This window comes from Equus caballus, chromosome 10, assembly GCF_041296265.1.
Source record: "Equus caballus isolate H_3958 breed thoroughbred chromosome 10, TB-T2T, whole genome shotgun sequence".
Taxonomy (NCBI): Eukaryota; Metazoa; Chordata; class Mammalia; order Perissodactyla; family Equidae; genus Equus; species Equus caballus.
In genome coordinates, this window is record NC_091693.1 from 66,688,954 (window position 1) to 66,705,041 (window position 16,088).

At 36.8% G+C, this 16,088-nt stretch overlaps 1 protein-coding gene across 7 annotated transcripts in view; it reads right to left on the reverse strand.

The window, feature by feature from the left end:
* Positions 1-16,088, reverse strand: part of AK9 (adenylate kinase 9) — a 125,459-nt gene that overhangs the window by 33,755 nt on the left and 75,616 nt on the right. For all 7 annotated transcript variants that reach the window (XR_002810940.2, XM_070225404.1, XM_070225402.1 and 4 more), the window contains 4 exons: positions 10,258-10,470; positions 6,510-6,770; positions 5,450-5,574; positions 2,399-2,618 (listed from right to left, as the gene is read on the reverse strand). Coding sequence is in view for 6 of the 7 variants with exons in the window: in XM_070225404.1 (XP_070081505.1) it covers positions 2,399-2,618; positions 5,450-5,574; positions 6,510-6,770; positions 10,258-10,470 (819 nt within the window). In the remaining variant the exon portion in view is untranslated. The remainder of the gene's footprint in view (positions 1-2,398; positions 2,619-5,449; positions 5,575-6,509; positions 6,771-10,257; positions 10,471-16,088) is intronic.

Below are 16,088 nucleotides of genomic sequence, written 5' to 3' on the forward strand. Positions count from 1 at the left end.
CCATACTGTTTTCCATAGTGGCTGCACCAATTTACATTCCCACCAGCAGTGCATCAGGGTTCCCTTTCTCCACATCCTCGCCAACATTTGGTATTTCTTGTCTGTTGATGATAGCCATTCTAACAAGTGTAAGGTGATATCTCATTGTGGTTTTGATTTGTATTTCCCTGATGATTAGTGAAACTATTGGTTTTTCTCATGTACCCTATTGGCCATTTGTATGTCTTCTTCGGAAAAATGTCTATTCAGTTCATCTGTACATTACTTAACTGAATTGCTTGGGTTTTTTTGTTTGTTTGTTTTGAGGAAGATTAGCCCTGAGCTAACATCTGCCTACCAATCCTCTTTTTTTTTTGCTGAGGAAGACTGGCCCTGAGCTAACATCCATGCCCATCTTCCTCTACTGTATATGTGGGACGCCTGCCTCATCATGGCTTGCCAAACAGTGTGCAGGTCTGCACCTGAGATCCGAACCGGTGAACCCTGGGCTGCTGAAGCAGAATGTGTGAACTTAACTGCTGTGCCACCGGGCTGGCCCCAAATTGTTTGTTTTTTGATATTGAGTTGTGTGAGTTCTTTATATATTTTGGATTTTAACTCCTAATCAGATACATTATTTCCAAACGTCTTCTCCCGTTCTGTAGGTTACCTTTTCATTTTGTTAATGGTTTCCCTTGCTGTGCAGAAGCTTTTTAATTTGACATAGTCCCACTGGTTTGTTTTTGCTTTAGGTGTCAAATCCAAAAAAAATCATCATCAAGACTGATGTCAAGGAGCTTACCCCTTATGTTTTCTTGTAGGAGTTTTATGGTTTCAGGTCTTACATTCAAGTCTTTAATCCATTTTGAGTTGATTTTTTGTATAGTGTAAGATGGTGGTCCAGTTTCATTCTTTTGCATATGGCCGCCAGGTTTTCCCACCACCATTTACTGAAGAGACTATTATTTCCCCATTGTATAGTCTTGGCTCCTTTGTTGTAAATTAATTGATGCTTATGTGTGGAATTATTTCTGGGCTCTCTATTCTGTTCCATTAATCTCTGTGTCTAGTCTGCTATTGAACCCATCTGTTAAGTTTTCCAGTTCAGTTGTTCCTTAGCTCAGTGATTTCTGTTTGATACTTTCTTATATTTGCTATCTCTGTTGAAATTCTCACTTTGCTCGTGCACTGTTCACCTGACACTGGTGAGCATGTTTATGACCATTATTTTGAACTCTTTATTAGGTAAATGACTTATCCCCATTTCAATAAGGTCTGTTTCTGGAGTGTTACCTTGTTCTTTTGTTTGAAACACATTCCTTTGTTTCTTCATTTTCTTTCACTCTGTGTTGGTGCCTGCACATTAGATAAAACAGCCACCTCTCCCAGCCTTGAGGGAGTAGTCTGTGTAGGAGGTGAACCTTATCCATCAGCCTGGTCCGAGCTCTTGGCTGTCTCTCAAATCTTTGTGATTGTCCAAGACGTCTTCTTTGTTCTCCCCGTGGGTGAGGGAGTGCCACGCTCTGTCAGTGACCTAGTGGAGAGGATCCAGTCAGCACACACTGATTGGGAGCTGGACCCTCAGGCAGCAGCTGTTTTGATGTGGGTGCTGTGGGTATTTTCTCATTTACTCAATGTGTGGAGTCACTCAGCTAGTCTCTAGATTTCTTTTAGAGCAAATTACTTCGCGTGTAGCTGTAGATTCAGGATGTCCGTGGGAGAAGGTGAGTTCAGGAGGTTCCTATGTCACCATCTTGGACTGGAACCCAGGGCACCCTCTCTGAATGTCTACCATGTTTTGCTTATCCATTCATCAGTTGATGGACATTAGGTTGTTTCCACTCTTTAGCTATTATGACTAATGCTGTTATGAACATTCATATACAAATTTTTATATGGACATGTTTTCATTTCTGTTAGATTCTTAGGAGTGGAATTTCTGGGTTCCCTGTGAAACTTTTGAACACTTTATGAATTCTCCTCAGACTACAGTTTTAGAAAAGACGCTCTAAGCTAATATCGGGATTTATTTCACTATAGGCTAACATGGCCTTAATGGATGGTGGCATCATTCCAGGAGCTGGTGAAAAAGCCACTGAAAATTTTAATTCTTTGTGTTTCCAGATCTGCTCCACTGGTTGCCTCTTGCACTTTGCTCCTGGATCTGTTATAAGGATCCTCTGGTGCTACCACTAACTTTAATTCTATTTGGAGAGAGAAACATTAACACATTGATAATCACATAGGCCTCAAATAATTCTTAACTTTTTAATTATAAATAGTCTTAATAATTGATGAAAAGTATTTTCATATTGATTGTGATATTAAAATCAGGAAACAATATTTTTGTAAAGACCATTTTATAAATTGAATAGATGCTGAACAAATTTACTCCCATGCTTTTGTACTGGATACATACCTTGATTTTTGCCTTTATTTCTTTGATGAGTTTTTTCCTGTCTAATTTCTTCTTTTGTTTCTGTTTCCACTTTTCCATTTGGGAAGGAAGGAGGCGTTCAGAAATATCTTGATCATCAACTTGTATAATAACAGCAGCATCCGGGAAAAATCCATGTTCCCCCAGAAACTGGGCCTCATCAGGATACCGAGGGAAACCATCTAATATAAAACCTGTGGAACTAGGTGGAAATTTCATTATTTACTTTATTTGCTTCAAATATTATATTATAAATATTAACTTAAAAATGAAAAAAGCATTGATAAATCAACTTTATATAAGATGTGTGATGAATAGTTTAAAAAGTTTACTGTGGTATCTTTTTTTTAATATTTCTACTTGTGTAAACATGGTGTTTCTTCTCCCAAATATATTGAATTAGATTAAAATTATAATGTTTTATACTTATATTTATAGCACAGACAAGTTCTCTTTAATTGTAAATAATCTTAATATTTGATGAAAAATTAAGAGAAAATAAATTCTCTGCTTGGGAGGAATGCCCAGCCTAACGAGTGAATCACTTTTTATGTAAAGAGTATGCTTGGCCAGCTCACCTTTAGAGGGAATCTTCGTCATTTAGTAGTTTTTCTTCTAATAATGCTTTCTTTCATGAGACAATTCATACCCTCTTCCCCGGGTCCCCCTATAACCAATGACAATTTTTTTTTGAAGAAGATTAGCCCTGAGCTAACTGCCGCCAATCCTCCTCTTTTTGCTGAGGAAGACTGGCCCTGAGCTAACATCCATGCCCATCTTCCTCTACTTTATATGTGGGGCGCCCACCACAGCATGGCTTGCCAAGCAGTGCCATGTCCACACCCGGGATCTGAACCGGTGAACCCTGGGCCGCTGAAGCGGAATGTGTGCACTTAACTGCCGCGCCACTGGGCTGGCCCCGGCAATTATTAATATATGTATCCTGGCTCATATGTGTAAGATGATTATATTCAAATAGGATTTTCAGACTTGCCCAAGTATGATGAAACTTTAAGGATCAGGAAAATAATTGGAATGTTAACACGTTTTCATTGTGGAGTACTTATAAAACAATCAGGCTTTGAGATCTTGGCTCTGTTTAGTTGAGAGAGTCAATATTGGTCCCCTTTTGAATAAGAGTTTATCTTGTTTACCTAAAATTTGGTTTGTTTTAAATGTTTACATTTAAACATGTTTTCTTCTTAATTTGAACAAGGCTTTCATGAGCATTTGAGAGTTTCAGCCCTTAACTGACATTTAAAGATGTTTCCCATCTTATTAAACGGGCAACTTTCCATAGATTGGCTGTAAGATATGTGTCCTTTTCTTTAGAGATGCCTTCAGCACAATCTCTTCTGGGAGGAACTGTTTCATTCCTATGGTTCCAGCTGTCATTTCTTTGTCAATGACTTAAAAACCTTTATCTCTACACCCAACCTCTCTTCTCAGTTTTGATTCAGAATTTTCAAAAAGCTGCTTAGTTTCTCCATCTGAGTGTCCTTCAGGAATTACATATGCATCATACTGTCAAAAATCAGACCACTGTTACACCTTCACTCTGCTCTTCCTTCTGACTCACTAGTACTCAGGTGCCAAACTTCACAGGCATTTGCACCCCTCCCTCAATTCTCTTACTTCTTACGCATAATAGCTAAGTCCTGGCATGCCATCTTCTGTACCCACATTTCTATTTCTACCATTACACCTTAGTTCAGGCTCTCATTATGTTTCTCCAGGACTAATGCAATAGCCTTTTTAAAATGTGTTCAATCTTTTCCTGATTATAAAAGCAACAAATCCCACCATAGAAAAATTGGAAAATAAGAGAAAAGAATAAAAAAGACAAAGTTATCCATAATCTTATATCCCAGAGGTTATTGACATGTTGTTTTGTTTCTTTACAGTTTGTTCTTCATATGTACATCTATCATTCTATAAATGATTTTGCATTTACTTTTTCAAACTTAACATTATATAATAACATTTCTCATGGTATTACAAATTCTTTATTATAATAAATTTTAATGGTTGCCATAATATTCAGCTATTTTATTTAGGCTTTTACCATTTCACTTTTTACTTTCAATTCTTCAATCGATATGCTTTTTTTTTTTTTTAATGTATAGTGTGAGGTCCGGAGCTAAATTAATGAAGAACAACCCATGTGTTGCAGGCAACCTGCGTATGTGTACTATAACTATTGATCTAATTGAAGGAAGAGAAAATTAAAATCAAAGCTGACGAGTAACAATCCCCCTCACTCATTTAGGCCAGGGACTAAGCAAACGAGAGTGCCCAGGGAAGCACGGGGAATGGCCAGTTATTTGAATTCTCTATGATATAGTTTCCTTATCTCCAAAACGAGATAATAAAGGTTTCTATCCCATAGGGTAGTTGTAAGGATTAAGTAAATGGATATGAATGAGATAGAGTAGAATAGTACCTGGCACATAGTAAGTTCCATATAAGTGTTTGCTGTTATCAGTACTATAAATACCATTTCACTTTCTTCTGGTGGATTCCAGGGCAAGAGATTCTGGTTAGGAAATCGAGGGGAAGTTTTAAACTCTGGTGACCTGACCTGGAGAGTCTTAAGCTTGTCCTGTCTGGGGTCAGGCTCGTTCATGGCTTTTGGCAAAGGGATAACACTATGGACAGCTATTAAGTGGTCTTAATTGTAATTGTTAAAAGGCTACAAGGAAGACTCCAGTCCATCACTAGCACACATGGGTTTAGAACATGAGTTCTCCACCTCGACTACACATTAGAATCACCTGGGGAGCTCCCCAAAAATACCGATGGCTGGGTCCCAATCTCACACTCCTAGAGATATTGATTCAATTGTTCTGGGGTGGGGACTCCGGTATCAGTATTTTTAAAACAATTCTCTAGATGTTTTTAATGTGTAGAATCACCAATTTACACCAGTATAAAGGAGAAAATTCTTAAATTTGTGTTGGATTGCATTTTTAACATTTAATAATAATGCAAATAAAAGTCAGTAAATGTATAATCTAATATCAATTAAGATACCGTATTGGTTCTTGAAGCCACCACTCAGAAAGAATTACTTCAAGAATTTCGGGAGGCAATGGCTCATTTTCCATTAGACTTGCTCGGATTGTTTCTTCTTCATCTGTAAGTTGTACTTCTGGAGGCTAAAAACAAGAATCAGAAAAGAAACCCCCCAAATTTAAAATTCCATATTAATAAATAATACTATCTTTACATAGTTGATTAGGATAAGACCTCTTTTTCTCAGGTCATTTTTTTATACCATTGCTTGTGAACATTTAAAAATTTTCTTTAAACTAATGTTTAATACGGTTTTAAGTATTAAATTATATCTACTGTAGCTAAGGGGAGTTACCAGTGATGAGCATGATTGATTTTCATACATGGTCTCAGGATATCTGTCTCATCACTTTTTGCTAAAACCTTGTTCAGTCTATACCACACACCTATAAGGCTTAACTGACTTTTGTCATCTCTCTTAAAATTATTCAACCTAGATCTTGATTAAAGGATGGGCCAGCCAGGTAGTCATCTGGAATACAATCTGTACCTGCGTCCATTTACGGGGGAGCATTTGAGAAGAAAAGGGTCTTGCTATACGAGAATTGGTTAAAAAGTGAGTTAGAATTAAGAACTTTCTCTTTACAACCCCAGATAGAAACCACCTAAGAAACACATACAAACTTTCTTCTGAGGCATCATTGGAATTTAAAATTTTGAGATCTCTACTCGCGTTGGGGCAGACTTTTATGATATTTGATAGAAAACCAAGAACATAATAATGGAAAATCTTATATTCTAGGTCAGACATATCAAATCAAATAACATAGTCCCAAATAAATGCTGTACAACAGTCTTGTCAGGGAAAGCTTTTCCAATTTTTCTTGCAGTCATGTAAAACTCAGTATTTTATGTTCTAGATGAGCAATAAAATCTTTATTTAACACATGGGGAGGATGATTCTTAAATGACTTTCACGGGTTATTTCTTCTTCTTCTTAGAAACCGCTTATATTTTACTTCCCAAAAGTAATGCCTGTAAGCACAAATATCTGCCAAGAGAGTATTAATATTACTACCGGCTTCTTGGTGTTTTCTTCCTCAATCGTAATGTTGGCCTGACTTGCCAGCTCTTCAAGTTCTTGTCTTGCAAGTTGTTCTTCCTCAGAATCTTCCTCAAATCCAGGTCCAATTTTCTTCTCAGTTTTGAGCATTAGTTTTTCTTGAAGAAACTCTTCAAACTGAATGTGGAAAATGCCCAGTTTTTCTGCCAGCTGTCGTCCACAGACAGTTTTGCCAGAGCCGTGCGGACCCAAAAGGCATATTCTTAATGGAGGAGCCTGCCATGGAGGGGTGGGTCAGGGAGAGGTAGGGCAGAAGAAGAGTGAAAAAAAGGAAGTTTTGAGTAATTTAGAAAACATAAGACTTCTTAACTGCCCTCCCTAAGACTGAATTATCACTTCGCAAACTCAAGGATATTTCCACATTAGGATATCAACTAAAATGATACATTGCATCAACAATGGCCCTCAGGGAGCATCAACAACCATAAGATCATCTAGATATCATGTGCCAGAAGGAATTTAATAAAATAATATTAGTTTTGTTTATTTAGAGAAGTTTTAATTTAAAAAAAATGGAAAGATACTTTCTTAGCATGATAAAAAAAAATCTCTCTACCAAACAAATAGCCCATTAATAATGAAACACTAGAGACCCCTTCACTAATTTCTACAATCTTCGTATAGGAGATGAGGGCGCCAGAAGCCAGAGAACCCACTGAGATGCAGTTGTACGGATTGTCCATCGGATGATGAAATTGTCATGAACAGTGGTGAGAGTTGGGATGAATCAGCAGCTAAATCTTTTGTGCACGTGGGGAAATGACTATGAAATTGGTAGGTGACACTAAGGGGAACAGGGAGAATGTGATGTATGTGGAGAGAATGAGCCCCAAAGGGGCTGGAAGTAATGGATTGAGAACAGCAGAGAGAAGCAAGGAGCACAGCCTCATCACCGTCTGTCCTTGGGAAGGAAACATTCAGAGAAGAGTGTAAAGATGCAAGGAAAAAATACACCAGAGAAATACAGAAGAAAGAGCAGTTACGTAACTCAGAGACTAGGGAAAAAAAAATTTTTTTTAAAGAAATTTAAGAGGTTTAAGAAGATAGCAAGTCCACAAGAGAGGAAGAGAATATTTGAAACAAGAACTATCAGAGAAATGAAAGAGTTTTAAGATTAAAAATATGATTGCTAAAGTAAAAAGTTCAACAGTACTGTGAAATTCTAGGATTCCCTAGCACGAAAAACATGTGATTTCAGCTTAAACATGCACTGTGTGTTCAGTGCAATGAATAAAAAAGATCCTGAACAGTTTTAAGAACACAAAGAATGAAAAGAAGCTCTTAAGAGCTTTCAGATACTGAAAAAATAAAGCTTACCTACAAAGGGATTAAAATAGCCTAGAGACACTGGATGCTAGCACACAGTAAAGCAATATCTTTAATATTCTGAAAGGGAGTGATTTGCAACCTGGAATTCTATGCTCATACAAATTGTCAAATATATATAGGAGCCAAAGGATGACATTTTCAGATATGAAGAGAGTTAGCTGAAAATGTGTTTCAACAAAACAAGAGTTTGAAAATCCCACAGAAGCAAGAGGAAGACACGATATAAATATCTGCTGATTTTGCCACCCGGCATTTATTCATTCTTCTGTTAACCATATCTGGATTCCCCTCTGGGAGACCACCCTTCATCACTCTCAGTTTACGTGCTGCTGGTGGAATTGATTCCATCATTAGTTCAAGAATTGGGCATGTGACAAGACTCAAGTCAACTGAGGCCTCACAAAACAAGTAACGCAAAATAGAGAGACTTGAGAACGGTATGAAATTATGTAGCTGCAGTCTCACACCATACTTTTAGATCACACTTTAAATCCCTCAGCGATAAAATTGCTGGAGTAACATCTCCCTCACTGACAGGTTAAACTTTGGGCAATTAGAGCCGTCTGGAATTCAGAGCATATTAAAGAAGCTGGTTAGTGAAGAAAAATGTTGCTGGCAAACCCAGCATACTTGATGCTCTGCAGAAAACCTGTAAAATCACTATCAAGATTTCAGGCTCTTATCCACATGGATTTGTATAAAACAAAGCAACAGATCACAAGCAGCAAAACAGACTGAGAGGAAATAAAGCAAGACCAACAAAAAGAAAAGGCCACAGTCCTTAAATGACTCCTAACACCAGCAGTGCGGGAAGGTACAACCACCCATATATGCCAATAGTCCCCATGGGCACCATATAAAAATGGAGGTTCATGAAAATGCCCAAATGATCCAGAAGAGTTTAAATCATGTTCTATATGTTCTGTTTAAGAAGGCATTGCTGCTATTGAAAGTAGTGACAATTTATTGTGTTCTATATATTTTGATTTTGCAATCTAGGGAATTATACTAACAATATAATTCAAGAGAAACAAAGGACAATATGCCCAAAGATTTCCTCGACGCTATTTCAAATTCATGATGGCAAAATCACGCTATGAAAAATACTGTGAAAAAATGTCTAACAATAAATTGGATGTTTAAATGGTATATCAAAAGGATTAAGCATTATGAGATCTATGTAAAAATATGTAAACTTTTATTGATATAATGTTAAGTGAGAAAACAGATTGTAAAATAGAATATGCATTGGGAAGAATATATATTGATGTGGAAGAGGATGAGAAAATAAAACATAAAAATGAAGGCTCTTGTCTAAAGCTGGTACAGTTATGTGTGCACTTTATTTTAGAAAATGAATAAAATATTGCCATAATGTATTCTTTTATTATTGCGGTAAAATAAACATAACATAAAATTTACCATTTTAACCATTTTCAAGAGTGTATTCAGTGGCATTAAGGACACTCACAATGTTGCACAACTATCGCCACTCTCTCTCTCCAGCACTTTTTCATCGTCCCAAAGTGGAACTCTGTACCCATGAAACAAGAACTCCCATCCCCCCCTCCTCCTAGGCCCTGGCAACCACTATTCTATTCTCCGTCCCTGTGAAATTGCCTATTCTAGGTGCCTTGTATAAGTGGAATCATACAGTATTTGTTCTTTTGTGTCCGGCTTTAACAAATATTTTTTAAAGAATATAGAAAACTGTTCCAATGGTGATAAACAAGTAAGAAAAAAAACGTTCCCACAAACTTAGGAAAACACTGATTGTTCTAAAGCCATGGCAACAGTAGCCACTTGATCCAGTTTTAAAATGGTTTAATTATCAAGGACAACTCACCTCAGAGAACATTGTTTTGTAACCCAACAAATCAGAGTCAGCCCTCACTCCTGAGAGTCAACCAGTTGGGCGTGGACTTGCCCCTAAAATCATGTCTCTGGGTGTGAACCAGGTCAACAACGGTAATCCCACATCTACAGACGTCAATCCACTGAAAGTCCACTGACCCCTGAATCGCACCCTTCCCCAGAATCCTTGTAATCTTATAATTGACAGACTGCTCTCCTGCAGAGACTAACCAGCATAGCTAGCCTTTAATACAGTAAGCAGCAGATTCAGCTGTCTTTTCACTTCAGCTAAAAAGACAGTAAGTGTTGGTTTGAAACAAGACATTACTGTAGAAATCAAAATAGATAATTATTTTATGTTATATTCCAAAAAGTTGTTCTTGGAACTGAGATATTTTCCCTATATTGTCATATCAGATAACAACGGGGACTTCACTATTAAGTAAAATGGCGGAGGTAATTAATTAGTCCCTAAAAAAGGACTCAGGGGCGATCATTAGGACAGGAATATTGTTTTCACCTTTAATGGTTCTTTACCAGCCACGTACTCCTCAGGATGCTCCAAAAACTTTTCTTTAGCTTCAGGACTTGAAAAGTAGTAGATCTTTTCTCGATATTTAGCTGATTCTTCTGTGTTGCATGGCCGTAGGATGAAGTTTTCTTTGAGAACCACTGGGCAAAAGTGTTTTGTGTCTCCCAAATGCCTCCTCTTCTCTTTAATTCTGTCTTCGTTCTAGAAATATTATTCAGAGTTTGGAGAACATTATTAAAAAGTATACTGAAGCAATACTAAACAGAATTTTAAAAAATAATGCATCTGGAATAATATTTAATCCATAACAATACACCTTTAAAACAATCCACAGAAGGCCAGTCTGTACACCATTTTATTTCATTTTAAAAATCAGTTTCTCATATCCTTCTAAGTTCACATCTGAAGCTTCTTTATTTTCAGAAAGATTTTTCATAAAGAAAGCAAAGTAGAACTGAGAGTGAGGAGTCCCCAGACCTCTGCAGACAAAGGTGTGATGAAAAGCCCCAGGATACGCTGGTCTAGGGTCACTACGAGGTCAGCGTCTAAAATAAAATTATTCCCAGGAAGTAAAAGCTGAGTCAGGGCCACAACTTCTCCCCCACTGACAATCAAATGGGAGATGCCTCAGGATCTGCTTTGTTTCCTACTAAGTGGGTATGTAATCAAATAAGAATTTGGAAATGCTTTACTTAGTTCAGTTGGAAATGTGTCATCTATTTTCATTTGTGTTAAAAAAAAATGTGTAAAGTCCTTTAAGGATTCTTGCAATTTACTTAAAGCAGTGGAAGTGCATTTAAAAATAATTTTCTGTTTTGTAAAATACATGCTTATTGTAAAAATATTCAAAACACATCACAATGCATAAAAAGTGAAAATCTCCTCTCACCTTTTCCCTTATAATACTATATCAATATGCTTAACAGTTTTATGTGTCCTTCCAGACCCTTTTTTCTAAGCATATCCTACCAATATACATACAAAAATAGACATATATTTAGGCAAAAATACAGTACTTTAAAAAATACCAACGGAATAAAACTTTACATGATTACTCTACAACACGTCCCTTTTTTTCCCCAAAACAAGATATAACGAACAACTTCCTGAAAAGGTGCAAAGATGAGACTAATCTATACTTTTCTTGCACCATTCTTGTTCAGTTTTTGTATCGGGTTATGCAGGCTTCCAAATGAGCTGCGGAGCATTGATCTTTTCCCGTGATGTGGAAGAGTTTAAACAATATCGGAATTATCTCATCAATAAAGGTACATTAGAAATGACCTTTAACTCCCCTCTATTATGTTCATTTGCTCAACTTTTGTCTTTCTTCCTAAGCAAATTTGAGTAATTGATATTTTGAAAATCTTTCTCATCTTGACTTTAAAATGTTATTAGTATAAATCTCCTGTAATTTTAAAAAGACTTTCTTTTTTATCTGATTATATACCCATTTCTGTTTCAAATGTTATTTATTGTTGCTTCTTTTTACCTTATTCAACTTGCCAGAAGTTTGTCTATTTTATTGCTCATCAGAAAATCAGCTTTTCAGTTTTTGAAATTAGGTCTACTGTTTTCATTTTGTCTTGTTTTCCTGTTTGGTTAATTTTTGCCTTTAATCGTCTTTCTACTTTCTTTTGGTTTATTTTGTTGGTTTTTTCCCAGGTTCTTGATTTGAATGCTTACTTAACTTTTCCACTCTTCTTGTTTTTCAATAAATGCACTTTAAAGAAGGGTTGCCAAACTTAGCAAATAAAAATGCAGGCTCCCCAGTTATGTTTGAATTTCAGTTAAAAAATAATTTTTAGTATGTACCAGACATAAGCATGTACCTTATATAAAAAAATATTTATTTGTCTTAAATTCAAATTTTATTGGGTATCATGGTTTTTTTTAAAATCTGGCAATTCTAATTTCTATTTCTGCCATACAACAAAGCTTTTATATATGATCTTTTAATCAATTTTTTTAATTTTTAATTTTTATTAAAAATTTTAATTTAAAAAATAATTAAAAAATTGTAATTAGTTTTAAATAGACTGTAGTTTCATTTTTGATTTCTTATTTAACTCATTAGCATTTAGAAAGAAAATATGTATATATATATTTTAATTTCAAATGTTTATATTGGGGGATAAGGAACTGTCCTTCTGGGGTTAATTTTTTGTTTTATTGCATTGTGATCAGAGAATCTGGTCTGGAAGATTTATACTCTTTATAATTTGCTGTGATTTTCTTTGTGAACTCTTACATGAGCATTAAAGAGAATGTTTGCTTTTTATGGGTACAGAGTTCTCTACTGATTAGAATAAGCTTATTTAGGGTGTTTATCAAATCTTCATTATCTTATTTATTATTTGTCTGTGTAAGCTGTCAATTTCTGAGACACGTTAAAGGACTGTACTAAGACTGTACTGCAGTAGCATCATATCCTTGTATCTCTAAGATTTTGTCTCATAAGATTTGTAATTGTTATACTGTCTACATTCCTTATTCCTCCTATTAGCATTGACGAAGATTCTTTGCTTAACCAAACTCTAGTCCTGCTTCTCTGAGCCCTCTTCTCAACCAGGCTTTAACCTTGTTCTATAAAGACTTGCATATTGACAGATGAATGGATAAAGAAATTGTGGTCTATGTATATACAACTGAATATTATTCAGCCATAGAAAAAGAAGGAAATCCTGCCATTTGTGGCAACTTGGATGGTCCTTGAGGATATTATGCTAAGTGAAATAAGCGAGACAGAGAAAGACAAATGTTGTATGATTTCACTTATATGTGGAATCTAGGGGGAAAAAAAGCCAAACTCATAGAAACAGAGAACAGAATGGTAGTTGCCAGGGGTCGAGGGGTACAAACTCCCAGTTATAAGATGAATAAGTTTTGGGAATCTTAATGTACAGCATGGTGACTATAGTTAACAGTAATGTATTATCTACTTGAAAGTTGCTAAAAGAATAGATCTTAAATGTTCTCATCACCAAAAAAAATTGTAATTATGTGAAGTGGTGGACATGTTAACTAACCTTATGTTCGTAATCATTTCATAATATATACATAAATCATCATGTCATACACCTTAAACTTACAAAACGTTATATGTCAATTATATCTTAATTAGGCTGGAAAAAAAAAGACTTAAACACTAACATAGTTTCTAACAGCTCAAGGCCACCTCCCTGAGATGACCCTACCCCCACCTTAAAGTGTCTGCCTGAGAAAACTCAGGGCTGCCCCCAAAATCTACTGTTTGTTCCAGCCAACACCTGAGGACAGGGCCCCTGTCTCCCAGTCTCTGTGGGAGCACAGAATCCTAACTTCCACAATTGCCAGCTAGCAGACATGGCTGGTCTAATCGAGTTTCCACTGACTAACCCCTCATGAATTTTCACTTTCCCGACTCTACGGAGCTCCTGCTTGTCCCCCTCCTTACTCCCTAATTCTCCCTGTAAAACGTCCAGTCACCTCTGTACAAAGTGGAGTTCAGTTCACAATTGCAATAGTTATTTCTGATTAAAATCAGTCCTAATCTCTTTAACTAGTACCTGGCTTTGTTTATCGTTGACAATATAAAATATCTTTTTTGTTGTTTTAATGCATTTCTCCTTGAATTCGAGTTTTACTGATATTCAGAATGTCATTTCTTCTTTTTTTTTGCTAGCATTTGCTTTTCATATCTTGATCCCATTTGAGTCATTTTGTTTTTACAATTAATTGTTATAAATGGCATACATTTTTTGACTTCAGTTTTTCCTTATAATGAGTTGGCCTAGAATTATCTTTAAATAAATTTTAGAAATAGAATGTGAGGTATGTGTGTGTGGTGGTGTTGGTGGTAGTGGGATCTTGGAGCAAGAGATTCTGGAAAGATGGTGATCTGAAGACCCTCCCGTCCTTTCTCCCCCACCTCCTCAGTGTTAAATAGCTACTGGTGGCTGGTATCCAAGGACATCTGAGGGGAGGAGACTGTGCAGCACTCTTTGCTGCTATGGGCTGGATGAATGCCTGGAGACAAACATCAGAGGGACCAGAGTATCAGGATGATAAGTCCTAGGAGGTATTTTGTTTGCAGAGATCTGTGGATTTCCTGGGGGAATGTTAGCACCAGCAACTACCACCCAGGAGTGTTTGTGGTCTCTCTGGTCTGCAAAAGACCAAGAAAAAGCTGTATGGATGGGAGGAGTCCTTCCTGACCCAGCATCTGGGCAAGTATGAGGAATCCAGGTAACTGGGCTTGTCCCAGGCCTCAGCAACCAACAGGTGGCCTTTCTGCTCTACACTCCTGACCAAAATGGAGAGAAGTCACTTTGCCTTTCACAACTTTTGGGAACGTGTCACCTAAAGCACTCCAGCAATAGACCTGAACCCCACTGAGCCAAAAGAAAAAGAGAAAACGACCACCCATCTAGAAGAGCCTGAAAGATGAGTCAGATCAAACAGACCACAAAACTCTGCAACACAAAGATGGAAGAAACTCTATCTCTGAGTAGAAAAATAATGAAGGCATTTATAGAGATTCGAGTGAACACTAGAAAGTGCATGAGTGCCAACAAAAATATGCAAATGAGCTGAGGAAGAGAGTGACCAATTGTGGTAATGGACCCCCAAAGAGTCTCAGAACCTGCGAACACGTTACCTTCTGTGTGGGATTAAGTTAAGGCTCTTGAGATGGGAAGGTCACCCAGGTGGGCCCAATGTAATATGATTAGGACAAGGGTCCTTATAAGACGGAAAGACCGTCAAAGGCAGAAGGAGATGCGATGACTGACAGCAGAGGTTGAAGTGATGTGCTTTAAAGATGGAGGAAGAGGCCACAAGCCAAAGAGTGCAGGTGACCTTCTGAGGCTAGGAAGGACAGGAAAAGGAGTCTCCTCTAGAGGAAGGACCAGCACTGCCAACACTGGTTTTAGCCCTGAAAGATTCATTTCAGACGAGTGACCTGGAAAGCTGTACAATAATTTGATTGTTTTAAGCCACCAACTTTGTAGTAATTTGTTACAGCCTCAATAGAAAACCAGAGACCCCAATGAATGTCGTAAGTTAGAAGATTGAATGGAAGACTTATCTACATGTATAGGAACAAAGTGAAAAGAGATGTAAAGTTTGAGGGAAAAGGTAAGATATTTGGAGGATAGATCCAGGAGACCTAATCAGTAACAGATTTTATGAAAGGAGAAAAAGAGATGGAGGGGAGGCAAGAATGAATTTCCCACACACACAGAAATATATAACCTACAGAGTTAAAGGCGCACCAAGGACAGGCAGGATTGATGAGAACAGACAAACACCTGGGCACATCCTGGCAGGATTCCTGACTGCAGTGGCATTAGAACTGTTGTTTCTCTTTGTACTTTTTCTTTGGCAAAAGGGAAATATCTTTGTTGTTGATTTTTTCCAGTTATAAAATGATATATTTCTAATGTTAGAAAATCAGATAATATAGACAAATATTTAAAAAATAAAAATTACTTGTATGTCTATCACTCAGAGATAACCACTATTAACATTTTTAACAGCTTGATTGAGGCATAACTGACATTAAAACATTGTACATATTTAAAGTATATAATTTGATAAGTTTAGACATATTTACTCTTCCGTGAAACCATCACCACAAGCAAGATAGTGAATATATTTATCAATACCATAGTTTGCTCACGCCTCTTTGTAATCCTTCCTCCTGCCCCTTTCTGCCTCCTACCTGGCCCATCCCCAGGCAACCACTGCTCTGTCTTTTGTCACTATAATTAGTTTGCGTTTTCTAGAATTTTATATAAATGGAATCATACAGTGTGCATTCTTTTTTGTCTGGCTTC